At 41.4% G+C, this 16,961-nt stretch overlaps 1 protein-coding gene and 1 pseudogene across 1 annotated transcript; both read right to left on the bottom strand.

Annotated features, from left to right (window-relative positions):
- Window positions 1-266: 266 nt before the first annotated feature.
- Window positions 267-11,667, bottom strand: LOC116738097 (annotated as a pseudogene).
- Window positions 11,668-12,223: 556 nt separating this feature from the next.
- On the bottom strand, window positions 12,224-12,802 carry TMEM217 (transmembrane protein 217). Its single transcript, XM_030317068.1, has one exon. The coding sequence runs from the start codon at window positions 12,800-12,802 to the stop codon at window positions 12,224-12,226; it is 579 nt and encodes a 192-aa protein (XP_030172928.1).
- Between the last annotated feature and the right edge of the window lie 4,159 nt (window positions 12,803-16,961).

Here is a 16,961-nt window from a genome sequence, read left to right on the forward strand (position 1 = left end):
CGCTTGAAAGCATTCAACGTTAAATTCAATGTACTTCACGTTAAATTTTTTTTTAACGTTTATTTATTTTCGAGACAGAGAGAGGCAGAGCATGAATGGGGGAGGGGCAGAGAGAGAGAGAAGGAGACACAGAATCTGAAACGGGCTCCAGGCTCTGAGCTGTGGGCACAGAGCCCGACGCGGGGCTCGAACTCACAGACTGCGAGATCATGACCTGAGCCAAAGTTGGATGCTTAACCGACTGAGCCACCCAGGCTCCCCAATTTACTTCACGTTAATGTTTGCAAATACATTATTAGCAATTCTTAAATATTTCAAATCAACTCACTTAAGTATAGAAGGCTTGCTCATAGGTCTTCTGAGGTGACAAGACGACTGAAAGGAGCCTTGGACTTGAGTCCAGATCTCTAACCAACAATCACCGTGTCATCAGTGGTGAACCCATATAAGGGAACTTCAAGACTGAGAGGTGCAGGCCCCTTCCTGATCCCGCCAGAAGCATCACAGTGTGACCCATGGCAAGGGCAGTAATAACCACCAAAATCTCCTGCATTTGCAATGGGTACACAACCAAGATGAACGCAAACACCTATCAGGATAACCTGTTCAGGTTTTTCTTTACTCGATCTAAATCATGCTGCGGGTCCCCCACCTGGGACACTTCAACTGCGGCTTCCTGCTCAATTTCCTTCCTGGTTCTATGACACACAAACAGCGGTTTTCCTCTCCATTGGGAAGCCATGTTCTTGCCTTCTGGAATATCGCAGAGCTTGATTTCGATTTTCGACACGGCCAACACGTGAGCAGAAGCACTCATGCTGGAAACAAACTGGGAGACGACATTCTTGACAGCATATGCGACACCTATACTCGTTGTTGCGGTTATCAAATAGGAGAAACCTTTTCTAGCCTCACTGCTCTCTTTTGAAGACTTTCTAACACTTCGGTGCGTCGATAGTCAGACAAGTCAGGCACTCTGATGTCTGTGTGGGGATGACGGACAGAAGCAGGGACATTGAGGCCCACGGAGGCGACTCCTGGCACAGGAAGGGCCGCCTCACGTCCGGCACTGGCGGCCCCAGGGTGGCGGGCACCGAAGCCTGCACCAGAGGCTGCCACCCCGCCGAACGTGGCCCATAGGACGGGCGCGACATGGCGACAGCTGCTCTGAACGCCGAGCCGGTCGGTCACAGGCGAGTTTGGTAAATTCTTTATAGATTTTGGATACTAACCCTTTGTACGATAGATCATTTTGCAAATTATTTTCTCTCATTCCGTTGGCTGCCTTTTAGTTTTGTTGTTTCTTTTTTTTTTTTAATTTTTTTTAACGTTTTATTTATTTTTGAGGCAGAGAGAGACAGAGCATGAACGGGGAGGGTCAGAGAGAGAGGGAGACACAGAATCTGAAGCAGGCTCCAGGCTCTGAGCGGTCAGCACAGAGCCCGACGCAGGGCTCGAACTCACGGACCGCGAGATCATGACCTGAGCCGAAGTCAGACGCCTAACTGACTGAGCCACCCAGGCGCCCCTAGTTTTGTTGTTTCTTTGCAGTGCAGAAGTTGTTTATATTGATGAGGTCCCAATAGTTCACTTTTGCTTTTACTTCCCTTGCCTTCAGAGACGTGTTGAGCAAGAAATTGCTGCAGCTAAGGTCAAAGAGGTGGTTGCCTGTTTTCTTCTCTTGGGTTTTGATGGTTTCCTGTCTCACATTTAGGTCTTTCATCCATTTTGAGTTTATTTTTGTGTGCGGTGTAAGACATGGTGGAAAGTGGACATTGTAGACAATATACTGTAGCAACTCTGGGTAATGGGATGCCCCAACCCTCCCCTAGGCTTGTTATTTGCTTGTTTACTTGTTTAGTGACTGGCTGGATTACTTTGGTAAACTATATTCTCCCTTGCACCCCAATATCCCACAGTGTGAAGCTTCTGATATTGTTTGTCAGGGAGGTGCAGCTTAGGGTATGCCCACAGTCACTCTAGGATGACAATGGTTTTGCAAGTGCTGTCTTTCCTCTTTCTCCAACCATGCCTTAGTTGTTAAAATTCACTAATCTCTGGCTGATTGCTCTATTGTTTTCAAAATGCCCTAGGGCATAAATTGCTCTACAGACTAATCCAATAGAATTTGGGCTCCTTTGAAGGAATAGTTTCAGAAGGCAGTGTTTGCGGGTGTGTGTGTGGGGAAAAAAGAAGCCGGTGTTTGATATTTTTTCTGACCCTAGGAGGGTTTCTCTTAGTTCTTTCTTTCTTTTTTTTTTTTTTCTAATTGGGTTGCTTGTTTTATTTTTTAAAGTTTATTCATTTATTTTGAGAGAGACAGAGAGAGAGCATGCTCTCTCTCTGTCTCTCTCTCTCTCTCTCTCTCTCACACACACACACACACACACACACACGCATGCGTGCACAGTGAGTGGGGGGAGGGGCAGAGAGAGTCCCAAGCAGGCTCCAGCTGTCAGCACAGAGCCCGGAGCCCAATGCAGGGCTTATCTCATGAACTGGGGTAATGACCTGAGCTGAAATCAAACATCGGACGTTTAACCAACTGACCCACCCAGGTGTCCCCTCCTAGTTATTTCTTTCTCTGGTTCTCTCCTGAAAACTAGCTGGCCTAAAGTTTAGCCTCTATCTTCATTGGAGCTACACATCTCCTATCAATTGCCTTTTGCCACAACCTTCACTGTTTTTTGGTTTTTTTTTTAATTGTTTTTTTAATGTTTACTTTTGAGAGAGAGACAGACAGACAGAGTGTGAGCAGGGAGTGGCAGAGAGAGAGGGAGACACAGAATCCAAAGCAGGCTCCAGGCTCTGAGCTGTCAGTACAGAGCCCGACACGGGGCTCGAACTCACAGACTGTGAGATCATGACCTGAGCCGAAGTCAGACGCTTAACCGACTGAGCCACCCAGGTGCCCCCAACCTTCACTGTTTTAAAGAATGTCTTTAGGTTTGAACTTCTCTATGCTCTATTGGAAATGAATCCAGTTCCTTTGGGAAGAGATTGTGAACAATCTGTTTTATGGCTTACTTCTGTCCTGTCCCAGCCCAAATCTCTGAGCCACGGCTTTGGAACTGTGAGTGAGGACAATTATATGCTTCTGTCTTAGGGACACTCCTGCATTAGGAACTGAATGCTCTGCTGGGGGGTGGGGGGAAGAGAGCTGGATAAACAACATGTATACACATACAGTGGGATATTACTCAGCCTTAAAAAGGAAGAAAATTTTGATCCATGCTACAACATGGGTGAACCTTGAGGATGGTATACTAAGTGAAATTAACCACTCAAAAAAAGGACAAAGGCTTTTTTATTCCATTTACACGAGATAGCTAGAGTAGTCAATTCATAGAGACAGAAAACAGAATGTTGGTTGCCAGGGGGTGAGGGGAGAGGCCGAAGAGCTGTTGTTTAATGGTTATAGAGTTTCCATTTTGCAAGATAAAAAGAGTGCTGGAGATCTGTTGTACAACAATGTGAATGTACTTAACATTATTAAACTCGGCACTTAAAAATGGTTATGATGGGAGGTGCCTGGGTGGCTCAGTTGGTTTAACATTTGACTCTTGATTTCAGCTCAGGTCATGATCTCACAGCTCATGAGTTCAAGCCCCACATCAGTCTCTGTGCTGATGGTGTGGACCCTGCTTGGGATTCTCTTTCTCTCCCTCTCTATCTGCCTGCCCCCCCCCCCACTTGTGTGCGTGCATTTCTTTCTCTATCAAGATAAATAAATAAACATTTCAAAAAATGTTTTTTTTTTACTTTTGAGAGAGAGAGAGAGAGAGCTTGAGTGGGGGAGAAGGAGAAAGGAGAACAGAGGATCCGAAGTGGGCTCTGGCCGACAGCAGTGAGCCTGATGTGGGTCTCGAACCCATGAACCATGAGATGATGACCTAAGCTGAAGTTGGATGCTCAACTGATTGAGCCACCCAGGAACCTCTAAATAAATACACTTCTAACAAATGGTTATGATGGCAAATTTTATGTTATGTGTATTTCACTATAAGTTAAAAATTTTAAATTATTTAAATTTTTAAAAATGAAGGTGAAATAATCTTTTTCAGACATAAAAAAAGCTGAAAGGATTAATCATCAGCAGACCTGCACTACAAGAAATGTTAAAGGAAGTCCTTCTGGCAAAAGAAAAATGATACCCAGTAGAAATCTGGATCTATACAAAGGAACAAATAGCTCTGGAAATGGTAACAACATAGGCAAATATAAAAATAAAAAAAAGATATTTTTCTTGTTATTTAAAGCTCTTTGAAAGATAATTTAAGGAAAGATAATAACAATATATGAGGAGGTTTATAAAAGTCAAATGTATGGTAACAATAGCACAAATAGGAGAGGAAAATTGGAAGTATACTGTTATAAGATTCTTATACTACATGTGAAGTAGCATAATATCACCTGAAGGGAGTTGTGCTAAGTTAAAGCTGTATACCATAAACTCTAAAGCAGCCACTAAAATACACAACAAAGAATTACATATCTATAATAAGTTGGCAAAGGAGACAAAATGAAACCATAGAAATATCAAATTAATCCAAAAGGAGGTTAAAAAAAAAAAGAGGAAAAAGAAAAGAGAAAAGTTGTGATGAATAGAAAACAAGTAACAAGATGGCTACTAAATGTAAATGATCTAAATACTCCAACAAAAAAGCAGAAGTTGTTAGATTGGATAAAAAAGGAAGACACAGGAACACCTGGCTGGTTCAGTCACTAGAACATGCAACTCTTGATTGCAGGGCCGTGAGTTCAAGCCTTCTGTTGAGGGTAGAGTTTACTTAAAAAAATTAAAAAAAAATTTTTTTTGGTGGGGGGCACCTGGGTGGCTCAGTCTATTAAGCAGCTGACTTCAGCTCAGGTCATGATCTCACGGTTTGTGAGTTCAAGCCCCACATCGGGCTCTGTGCTGACAACTCAGGGCCTGAGACCTGCTTCAGATTCTGTGTCTCCCTCTCTCTCTCTGCCTACTCCCTGCTCACATTCTGTCTCTCTCTCAAAAATAAATAAATATTTAAAAAAATTTAAAAAAATGTTTATTTAGTTTTGAGAGAGAGTGTGAGCAGGGGAGGAGCAGAGAGAGAGGGAGACACAGAATCTAAAGCAGGTTCCAGGCCCTGAGCTGTCAGCACAGAGCCCGACACAGGCCTCGAACTCACAAACCGTGAGATCGTGACCTGAGCTGAAGTCAGACACTCAACCGACTGAGCCACCAGGCGCCTCCCAAATTTTTTTTTAAAAAAGGAAGACCCAACTAGTTACTGCCGATAATAAACATACTTCATACATAAAGACATAAATTGACTAAAAATAAAAAGATGGGGAAAGATATACCATGTCAACACAAATTAAAAGAATATTAGAGTGGCTGCATTAATATCAAATAAAGAAAACTTCAGGGCAAAGAGTAATCTCAGGGATAAAGAAAGTCATTTCATAATGATAAAAGGGTCAATTCATCAGAAGGATATAACAATTCTAAACATTTATGTACCCACTAATAGAATTTCAAGATACATGAAGCAAAAACTGATAGAATTATAAAGAGAAATGGACAAATCCACAATTATAATCAGAGATTTCAATGCATCGCTTTCAGTAATTGATAGAACAAGTAGACAGAAAATTAGAAAATATATTAAAAGATTTGAATAATACTATCAACCAACTTGATCTACTTGACGTTTGGAGAACAGTGCACCCAACAATAGCAGAATAAATATTCTTTCCAAAAGCACATGGAACATATATCAAGATATAACATATTCTGGACCATAAAACTTTTTTTTTTTTTTTTTTTTTTTTTTTTTTTTAAATTTTTTTTTTCAACGTTTATTTATTTTTGGGACAGAGAGAGACAGAGCATGAACGGGGGAGGGGCAGAGAGAGAGGGAGACACAGAATCGGAAGCAGGCTCCAGGCTCTGGGCCATCATCAGCCCAGAGCCCAACGCGGGGCTCGAACTCACGGACCGCGAGATCGTGACCTGGCTGAAGTCGGACGCTTAACCGACTGCGCCACCCAGGCGCCCCCATAAAACTATTTTCAATAACTTTAAAATGATTCATATAAATTTATGTTCTCTAATTATACTGAAATAAGTTAGAAATTAATAACGGAAAGCTTTCTGGAAAATCCCCAAGTATTGAAACAAAGTAGCACATTTATAAATAACCCATAGATCAAAGAAAAAATCAAAAGGATATTAGAGAGTGTTTTTAACTGACTAAAAATGAAACACAACATATCAAAATTTGTATGAAGCCATTCAAGTAGCACTTAGGGGAAACTTTATAGTACTAAGTGGCTATATTAGAAAATAAGTAAAGTTGGGGCACCTGGGTAGCTCAGTCGGTTGAGTGTCCGACTTGATTTTGGCTCTGGTCATGATCTCATGGTTTGTGGGATTTAGCCCTGTGTCAGGTTCTGTGCAGACAATGCAGGGCTTGCTTGAGATTCTTTCTCCTCTCTCCCTGCTCCTCCAGTGCACGTGCACACACACACACACACACACACACACACACACACACTTTCTCTCTCTCTCAAAATAAATAAGTAAACTTTAAATCTTAAAAAAAAAAAAGAAAACAATATGGTCTTCAATCAATGACCTCAGCTTCTACCTTAAGAAGATATAGTAAGAAGAACAAATTAAACTCAAAGTAGAAGAAAGAAAATAATAAAGATCAGAGTGGAAATCAATGGGACATAAGACAGGAAAAAGAAGAGATAAAATCAATAAAACCAAAAGATGATTTTATTAAAAACTTAAAAATGTCTAGTCGGGCTGATCAGAAAAAGAAAAAGAGAGAAAACACAGATTAACAATATCAGGAATGAGATCAATGACCTCACTACACATTCTACAGATGTTACAAGGATAATAAGAGGATATTGTGAATAGCTTTATGGTAATAAACTTTACAGTTTAGATAAAACAGACAAATTTCTTAAAAGACACAAACTACTAAGGCTTACTCAAGAAGAAATAGATAACCTCAGTAGTCCTATATCTGTTTTTTTTGTTTGTTTGTTTTTCTTTTAGTTGAATTTGTAGTTTAATACTTCCCACAAAGAAAATTTCAGGTCCTGGGTAACCTGGGTGGTTCAGTTGGTTAAGCATCTGACTTCAGCTCAGGTCATGATCTCACAGTTCATGAGTTTGAGCCCTGCGTCAGGTGAGCTCGAGCCCCACTTTGGTGGAGCCCTGCTTTGGGTGAGCCCTGCTTCTCTCTCTCTCTTTCTCTCTCTCTTTCTCTCTGCCCCTCATGGGGTTTTCTCTGTTTCCCTCTCTCGCTGCCCCTTGCTCATTTGCACCCTCTCTCTAAAAGAAAGAAGGAAAGAAAGAAAGAAAGAAAAAGAAAATTCTACGTCCAGATAACTTCATTGCTGAATCCCACCAAACATTTAAGGAAGAAATAAATACCAGTGTACATAAACTCTTAAGGAAAATTGAAAAGGAAGAAATACTTCTTTCTATGAAGCAAGTATTACTCTACTATCAAAACCTGATGAAGACATTATAAGAAAACTACAGACAAACATCTCCTATGAACATAGATTCAAAAATTCTAAACAAAATTGAACAAATCTAATCCCACAGTATATAAAAAAGATGATACACCATGACCAAGTAGAGTTTATTCCAGGAATATCATGTTTGGCTTAATGTTTGAAAATATATGAAAGTAATTTACCATCTTAACAATCTAAAAAATAAAGACCATATGATCATGTCATGTAGAAAGAAACACTTGACAACATGAAGCATTTGTTAACGATTTTAAAAAACCTAAGCAAACCTGGAATAGAAGGGAACTTCCTCAACGTGATAAAGGATATCTATGAAGAATCTACAACTAACACCATTATTAACAGAGAAAGACTGAGTGCTTTCCCTCTAAAATCAGGAACAAGACAATAATGTCCTTTCTCAGGGTGCCTGGCTGGCTCAGTTGGTGGAACATGCAACTCTTGATCTCAGGGTTGTGGGTTCAAGCCTCATGTCTGGTGTAGAGATTACTTAAAAAATAAAATCTTAAAGAAAATAATGTCCCTTCTCTGCTTCTACTCAACATTGCCCTGGAAGTGCTAGCCAGCCCTGTAAGGCAAGAAGAGGGAGAAGTAGGGGCACCTGGGTGGCACAGTCGGTTAAGCGTCTGACTTCAGCTCAGGTCATGATCTCACGGTCCGCGAGTTCGAGCCCCGCGTTGGGCTCTGGGCTGATGGCTCAGAGCCTGGAGCCTGCTTCCGATTCTGTGTCTCCCTCTCTCTCTGCCCCTCCCCCTTTCATGCTCTGTCTCTCTCTGTCTCAAAAATAAATAAACGTTAAAAAAAAATTTAAAAAAGAAGAGGGAGAAGTAAAACTATCATTATTTGCAGACCATATGATCGAGTATACAGAAGGTCCACAAAAACATTACTTTGCCTAATACGTGAGTTTAACAGTGTTGCAGGATAAAAACAATCAATAGGCAAAAAAATTATTTTTATATCCTAACAATGAACAACCAGAAATGAAATTTAAGAAATAATACCATTTACAACAGCATAAAAGATACACAATTCTTAGAGATAAATCTGACGAAAGATATGAAAGACTCGTGCATTGAAACCACAAAGCATTGCTGAGAGAAATTAAAGAAAAGTGAATGAAGAGAGATACTGTTCTCAGGGGTTAGAAGACTCAATATTATTAAGATGTCAGTTCTCCCCAATTTGATGTATAGATTTAATGTAATTCCAATCAAATCCCCCGCAGGCATTTTTTAAAATACAAATTTTAGGCTGATTCTAAGTTCATGGAAATGCCAAGGACCTAGAATGGCCAAAACAATGTTGCAAAATAATACAGATGGAGGAATGTGATTTAAAGACTTATAAAACTGCCATAATCAAGGCAGGATGACATTGGCATAAAGATAGACAAATAGATGAATGGAATAAAATAGGGTCCAGAAATAGGTGTGTGTGTATATATAAAGTCAATTCAGTAGAGAAAGGATAACCTATTCAACAATTAGTATTAGAACAATTAGACATCCAGGAGCAGAAAAGGGAACTTTGATCTATAGCTCTTGCCATATATAAAAAAATATATCTCAAAAGAGATTATAGGGGCGCCTGGCTGGCTCAGTTGGTAGAGTCTGCAGATCTCAGGGTTATAATTTTGAGTCCTGCATTGAGTGTAGAGATTGCTTAAAAATAAAATCTTTAAAAGAGAGAGAGAAAGATTATATATCTAAGTGTGAAAGCTAAAATTTCTAGAGGAAAACATAAGAGAAAACCATTATGATCCTGAGGGAAGCAAAGATTTCCTATATATGATAACCAAAAATGTGAGCCATAAAGGAACAAATTGATAAATTGGACTTCTTTGAAATTAAAAATCTCTGCTCTTTAGGGCACCTGGGTGGCTCAGTCAGTTGAGCACCAGAATCTTGGTTTTGGCTCAGGTCATGATCCCAGGGTTGTGGGATCAAGCCCTGCCCTGGGCTCCATGCTGAGTGTAGAGCCTGCTTGAGATTCTCTCTCTCTCTCTCTCTCTCTCTCTCTCTCTCTCTCTCTCTTTCTCTCTCTCTCTCTCTCTCCCCCTCTTTCTTTCTCTCTCTCCCTCTGCACCCCCCCATATTTGTGCTTGCTCTCTCTCTAAAATTCAATTCAATTCAATTCAGTTAAAAAATTGAAAATTTCTGCTCTTTAAAAGACACTAAGTGAATGAAAAGACAAGGCACAAACTGGAGAAAAATGATAAAGGACTTGTACCCAGAAAATATAAAGAACTTCCAAAACTCAGTAATAAAAAACCAAAACAAAACAAAAAAACCCCCTCCGTAATAAAAAAACAAACAACCTCATTTTTTTTTTTTAAGTAGGCTCTATGTCCAACACGAGACTTGAACTCATGACCTTGAGATCAAGAGTTACATGCTCAGGGTGTCTGGGTGGCTCAGTTGGTTAAGCATCTAAATCCTGATTTCAGCTCAGGTCATGATCTCAGTTTGTGAGTTCAAGCCCCGCATCAGGCTCCACTATGACTGTGTGGATTCTGCTTGGGATTCTCTCTCTCTTTCTTTCTATCTCTCTCTCTACCCTGCCCATGCTCACACTCTCTCTCTCAAAAAAAGAAAAAAAAGTTGCATGCTCTAGCAACTGAGCCAGCCAGGTGCTCAATAACCGCAATTTTTTTTAAAGTTTTTTTAAATGTTTGTTTATTTTTGAGAGACAAAGAGACAGAGTGAGAGTGGGGGAGGGGCAGAGAGAGAGGGAGACAGAATCTGAAGCAGGCTCCAGACTCTGGGCTGTCTGCCCAGAGCCCGACATGGGGCTCGAACCCACAAACTGTGAGATCATGACCTGAGCTGAAGTCAGATGCTTAAATGACTGAGCCACCCAGGTGCCCCAATAACCTCAATTTTTAACATAGATGAAAGATTTGAGTAGACACCGTACCAAAAAAGATATAAGGATGCTAAATAAGCACATAAAAAGATGTTCAACATCATTTGTCATGAGAGAAATGCAAGCAGAAACCACGATGAGAACCACTCTATACCCATTAGAAAGGCTAAAATGAAAAATTTATTGTTTGTGTTAAGTGCTTGCAAGGATGTGGAGGGACTAGAATTCTCATACTCTGCTAGTGGGAATATTAAATGGGACAACCACTCTGGGAAAACATCTGCTAGTTTCTTAAGAAGTTAAAATTGTATTTATCCACGACAAATGAAATCATAGGTCTATACAAAGTCTTATCCACAAATGTTTATAGTGTTCCTATTTGTAATTGCCCCAAACTGCAAATCACTAGATGTCCTTCAAAGGGCAAATGGATTAAAAAACTGTGATGGGGCGCCTGGGTGGCGCAGTCGGTTAAGCGTCCGACTTCAGCCAGGTCACGATCTCGCGGTCCGGGAGTTCGAGCCCCGCGTCAGGCTCTGGGTTGATGGCTCAGAGCCTGGAGCCTGTTTCCGATTCTGTGTCTCCCTCTCTCTCTGCCCCTCCCCCGTTCATGCTCTGTCTCTCTCTGTCCCAAAAATAAATAAATGTTGAAAAAAAAAATTAAAAAAAAAACCAAACTGTGGTATATTCATGCCATGGCATACTACTCAGTGATAAAGAATGAACTTTCAACACACATGACGTGGATGAATCTTAAAGAATGAACTCTTGATACACATAACAAGATGGATGAAATTAGGCTGAGTGAAAGAAGCAAGACAAAAAAACAGTGCATACTTTATGATTCTATATATGTAAAATTCTAGAAAATGCAAACCTAATAGATAATGATGGCAAATCCGTGCCTTGTGATGGTAGGGGGTGCTGCAGGAAGGGGAGGGAGCAGGGGTTAAGAGGAAACTTTTGGGGGTGATATGTTTAGGAATTCAGTTGTGATGATGTCACTGGGATACACTTAGGTCAAAACTTACCAAATTATGTACTTTAAACACGTGCAGTTATTATATGTCAATTATACCTCAAGAAAGCTATTAAGCTTATTAAGCCATAAGCGGTGGTTTTGTTTCTCTCACTAAACTGCAAAATCCTCAAGGTCAGGCCTTATATCTTGTACTTTTTTTGTATCCTTCTACTGAGTCCAGCATAGTGATGGACACAGAAAAGTTTAGCAAATACCTTTTGGCTAACCGAGTGCATTTTGCACTCTTCGACAAATCTCGGGGAGGGGGGTACTCAAGACGGAACATGGAAAATGGTTTTCTTTACTTTTATTCTTTTATTTATCTGGAACATAGCACAGAGGACAGAGGGGGAAAGACCATGGCACAAAGCTACCCCAAGACACCACCAGCCTCCCTTACACTACAGCTACCTGAGGTATAAATACAGATATGCCCGTGTCCCAGGGTTGAATTAGAGAGCTGTGGGTCGAAGGCTGATGAAGGTATATAACAAGGTGAAAGGATTGCCAGACTGCAACTCGGCTTCATTTCATTCCCTTACCCTCTTTATTTTGACCTCTAAGGTGGCACTGACCGGAAAACGAAGGAGGCACCCAAGAAGTGCTTGGCAAATAACAATGGCCTTTCACTAAATGCCCTTATGGATTGAGCAGGTGGTCCCCATTGGGATTATAATTACATTTCTCTCCACTTCTCCCAAAAAGATGGCAGTAGGGCCTCTATTCTGAACAGATCAGCAAAAGTGAAAGAGATGGAACTAGAATCACCATCAGTGGAGAGAAGGGCAAACATCATCCATGATAGTGTCGGGTAAAGTTGATGATCTTTGATTTCCGTCGTAGGAACTCTCCATTGCCTGTCGAAATACGTCTGTTGTAGGAAATTATATTCCCTGGGCTTTGACTTTTATAGATTATGTGGGCATAGGAGATGACATAGAATATCCAGAAGCAGTGCATGAAAATACGGGACATCAGGCCAAACCAGCGCACAACTCTGACCGCTTCAATGACAGAGTCATTGTTGGTAAAGATTTGTACTATAATGTTTACAGCTTCATAGAAAAGGATCCAGATGATGTAGGTCACCAAGCCCCTGTGTATTTGAGCATAAACTGAGTACAGGAGGAAGCAGCTGATGATGAGGGTAATGAAAGACAGGAAGAAGACCATATTGAAAGCCCAGCAGATGATGAACTGGCTTATCAGGACACTGGCACTCTTGTTCAGTAGGTGGTTATCAGTGCAATTGTTGTTCCTTATGTATCTGTGTTCGAAGATGAGGTACATGTTGGTGGCCACGATGGTAAAGACCCCCGATAACACGGTGCCCATTTTGGCAGTCATCCCAAACCAGTGCTGCTGTCTCATGCTGAGACTTCCTGTGAAGATGAACAAGATACAGGAGAATTCTGGTTCCTGCCAATGTGACAAATGGTCACAGTTTCTGCCTCCTGCCCCAAATGCACCCTGGAAAAACAATAGAGAGAAATATGGAAACAAGGAAATAACAGCTTTGGGAAGACAGAAGGCTTTAAAATTGCTTGCGAATGACATATCTGATAAAGGCTCAGTGCCCAGAATCTGTAAAGAAATTATCAAGCTCAGCACCCCAAAAATGAATAATCCAGTTAAGAGATGGGCAGAAGATAGGAGTGGACATTTTCCCAAAGGAAACATCTAGATGGCTAACAGACATGAAGAGGTGCTCGACAGCACTCATCATCAGGGAAATACAAATCGAAACCATGATGAGATACCACCACACACCTGTTGGACTGGCCAAAGTTAACAACACAAGAAACAACAGATGTTGGTCAGGGTGTGGAGAAAGGGGAACCCTCTTGCACAGTTTCTGGGAATGCAAACCGGGGCAGCCACTGTGGAGAACAGTATGGAGGTTCCTCGAAAAGTTAAAAATAGCCCTACAACCCAGCAATTGCACTACTAGGTATTTACCCCAAGTTTATAAAAATACCAAATCAAAGGGGTACATGCACCCCAATGTTTACAGCAGCAGTATCGACAGTAGCCAAACTATGGAAGGAGCCCAAATGTCCATCGACCGATGAACGGAAAGAAGATGTGGTATTGATACCATGGAATATCACTCAGCCATCAAAAGGAATGCAACCTTGCCATTTGTGGTGATGTGGGTGGAGCCAGGTTGTATTATGCTAAGTGAAATAAGTCAGAAAAAGACAAATACCGTATGATTTCACTCATGTGGAATTTCGGAAACAAAACAGATGAACATATGGGAGGGGGGAAAGTGAAGGAAACAAATCATAAGAGGCTTTTCTTCTTTTTTTAACGTTTATTTATTTTTGGGACAGAGAGAGACAGAGCATGAACGGGGGAGGGGCAGAGAGAGAGGGAGACACAGAATCGGAAACAGGCTCCAGGCTCCGAGCCATCAGCCCAGAGCCCGACGCGGGGCTCGAACTCACGGACCGCGAGATCGTGACCTGAGCTGAAGTCGGACGCTTAACCGACTGAGCCACCCAGGCGCCCCAGAGGCTTTTTTTTTTTTTAAGTTTTTATTTATTTTGAGAGAGAGAGGGAGTGCGTGTGTGCACACAAGCGATGGAGGGGCAGAGAGAGAGAATCCCAAGCAGGCTTCACACTGTCAGCGCAGGGCCAGATGTGGGGCTCCAACCCATGAACTGTGAGATCATGACCTGAACGGAAATCAAGAGTTGGATATTCAACCGACTGAGCCACCCAGGGGCCCTCCATAAGAGACTCTTAACCATAGAGAACAAGCTGAGGGTTGATGGAGGGAGGTGGGTGAGGGACGGATTGAATGAGTGATTGGTATTAAGGACGGCACTTGTGATGAGCACTGGGTGTTGTATGTAAGTGAGGAATCACTGAATTCTAGTCCTGAAACCAATATTGCACCATACGTTAACCACTAGAATTTATTTATTTATTTTTAAATGTTTATTTTTGAGAGAGAGAGAGAGAGCACATGAGTGCAAGTAGGAGAGGGGCAGAGAGAGAGAGGGCGACAGAGGATCCAAAGCAGGCTCCATGCTGACAGTAGAGAGCCCGATGTGGAGCTTGAATCCACAAACCGGGGGATTATGACCTGAGCCGGTCAGACACTTCATGGACTGAGCCACCCAGGTGCCCCAACTAACTAGAATTTAAATAAAATTTTGGAAAGAAAAAAAATAAAATCGCTTGGGAGTGTGAGTGGGGAGGAGGGAGGGTGCAGTCTGGGGCGGGTGGCAAGGAGCAGGTGATTAGAGAAGCGGTTCTCAGCCCTGGCTTTACATTAGAATCAATGAAGTACCCAGGACCAGGCTCCACCCCGGACCAGTTAGAACACCCTGCGTGTGCTACTCAGAAATCGGTATTTTTCACGACTTCCTGGTGATTTTCACAGGTAGCCAGTAGTAGGAAACACTGGGTAGAGAAGGTAGTTTAAATTATGCTCTTCTCTTCTCCCAGCACTGCTGCACCCTGGTAGGGAAAATTGGCGGCACTTGCCAGACCTTGAGTGCAGGTGTCTCAGGAGAAAATCAGTAGAATATCGCTGCTGGCGTGAGGCATTGACGAAAACAGGTGGACACCAACTGGCTTTCCCCAATCACTCCTGCACTACGTATCAAAACTGAAAGAATACGAAGAAAGTGGGAGGGACGAGAGGGCGGGTGATGGGCACTGAGGAGGGCACCTGTTGGGATGAGCATTGGGTGTTGTATGGAAACCAATTTGACAATAAAGTTCATATTTAAAAAATAAAAGAATACACAAGAAAGGTATACTTTAAGGGAAATTTGGAGCCTTCAGGAGAGGATTGCCTAACAATAGAAAAGAAAAAGCAACAATGAGCTGGGTGTTCAACTAAAAAACTTAAGGGGAAAAAAACCCCAATAATAAGAACAACAAAAAAATAGGAGGAAGAAAATAAACAGAAGAGCAGAAATCAGTGAAAAGGAAATAAAGATAGAGGGATCTCTGATTGGTTAGGTTATCGGGGCCAACTTGCTGCTTAAAGCAACTAAAAAATGCTAGACACCATAGTTTTAAAATATTCTTAAAAGCACAGAAGAGCTGATAAAGTAGGAGGTGGGAAGACAGTCTATGGGAGAGGTAAGAAAGCATGGAAGTCGATTTTGCTCTGAGGGTATTTACCAGTCTGAGCAAATGTGAATTACATTATGTGCTGTAGGCTAAGGGTGAATGAAATCAAAGCTCAGGGTCCACCAAGGTGGGGAGTCTATTAGAAAGCCTTCCTTGTATTTGTCATGCCCCTTCCCCAGAGGGCTATGATTAAATGTGAATCAGAAGTAAACCTGACCCCACATCTTTCTCTCAAGAGCTCCAAGGAAGACAACTTAGTACTACACTGCACAAAAGGGGAGAAAACTCCCCTTGAGACATTGTAACCATAGCTAATCTTTTTGTGGATTCGTAGCCCAAATTTTATGAAGTATTCAAAAAAGCTTTTCATTTACCAGGAGTCTAGTTTAAAGCAGTCCTGAGGGGCGCTTGGGTGGCTCAGTCAGTTAAGTGTCGGACTTCAGCTCAGGTCATGGTCTTGCAGTTCGTGGGTTAGAGCCCCACATCGGGCTCTGTGCTGACAGCTCAGAGCCTGGAACCTGCTTCAGATTCTGTGTCTCCCTCTCTCTCTGCCCCTCCCCTGCTTGCACTCTGTGTGTATGTGTCTCTCTCTCAAAAATAAATAAACATTAAAAAATAAATAAAATAAAGTAGTCCTGAACTGGAATTCTCTTAAGTTCCTGGTAGCAGCAAATTCACATCTTCTCTGGAGGAATGCATCTTTGTGTTGGTCCTCAAAGAATCTCCAGCAGTTAATCACTGCATAGACGATGGGTACCCAGCATGCAAGGAACAAGGCACTGCAAGTGAGAACCAGCAGAAATAACAGCAGAAACAGAACTGCGAAAAATATCAACTTATGAAACAATTATAGTTACTACATTTTTTGTATTAAAATTTTTATTTTCTTAAATTTTTATTTTATTTATATTGTATTTTTAATGTGTAAAGTACACATAAAATGTACCACCTTAATCATTTTTTAAAGTTTATTTATTTTAGTAATCTCCACATCCAATGTGGGGCCCAAACTCATGACCAAGAGTTGCATGCTCTTCCAACAGAACCTGCCAAGTTCCTCACCATCTTAACCATTTTTAAAGCGTACAGTTCAATGTTAACTATATTCACATTGTTATGCAGCCATTCTCTAGAACTTTTTCATCCTACAAAACTGAAACTCGATGCCCATTAAACAACTATTTCCCCTCCCCCACAACCTCTGATGAGCATCATTCTACAATTTTTTTTTTCAGTAGGCTCTATGCCCAATGTGGGACTTGAACTCATGACTCTGAGATTAAGAGTTGCATGCTCTCCCAACTGAGCCAGCCAGGTGCCCCATCTACTTTTTTTCCCTATGAATTTTACTATTCTGGATATAATACATAATATACTTGGATGATATATATTCAGAGTAGTAAAGTGGAATGATACAGTATCTATCTTTTTGTTT

The sequence above is a fragment of the Lynx canadensis genome, chromosome B2, assembly GCF_007474595.2.
Source record: "Lynx canadensis isolate LIC74 chromosome B2, mLynCan4.pri.v2, whole genome shotgun sequence".
Lineage (NCBI taxonomy): Eukaryota > Metazoa > Chordata > Mammalia > Carnivora > Felidae > Lynx > Lynx canadensis.

Excerpts from the sequence above, each read along its gene's own strand:
- TMEM217 (XM_030317068.1), bottom strand. The coding sequence starts at position 12,802 with ATGAGACAGCAGCACTGGTTTGGGATGACTGCCAAAATGGGCACCGTG.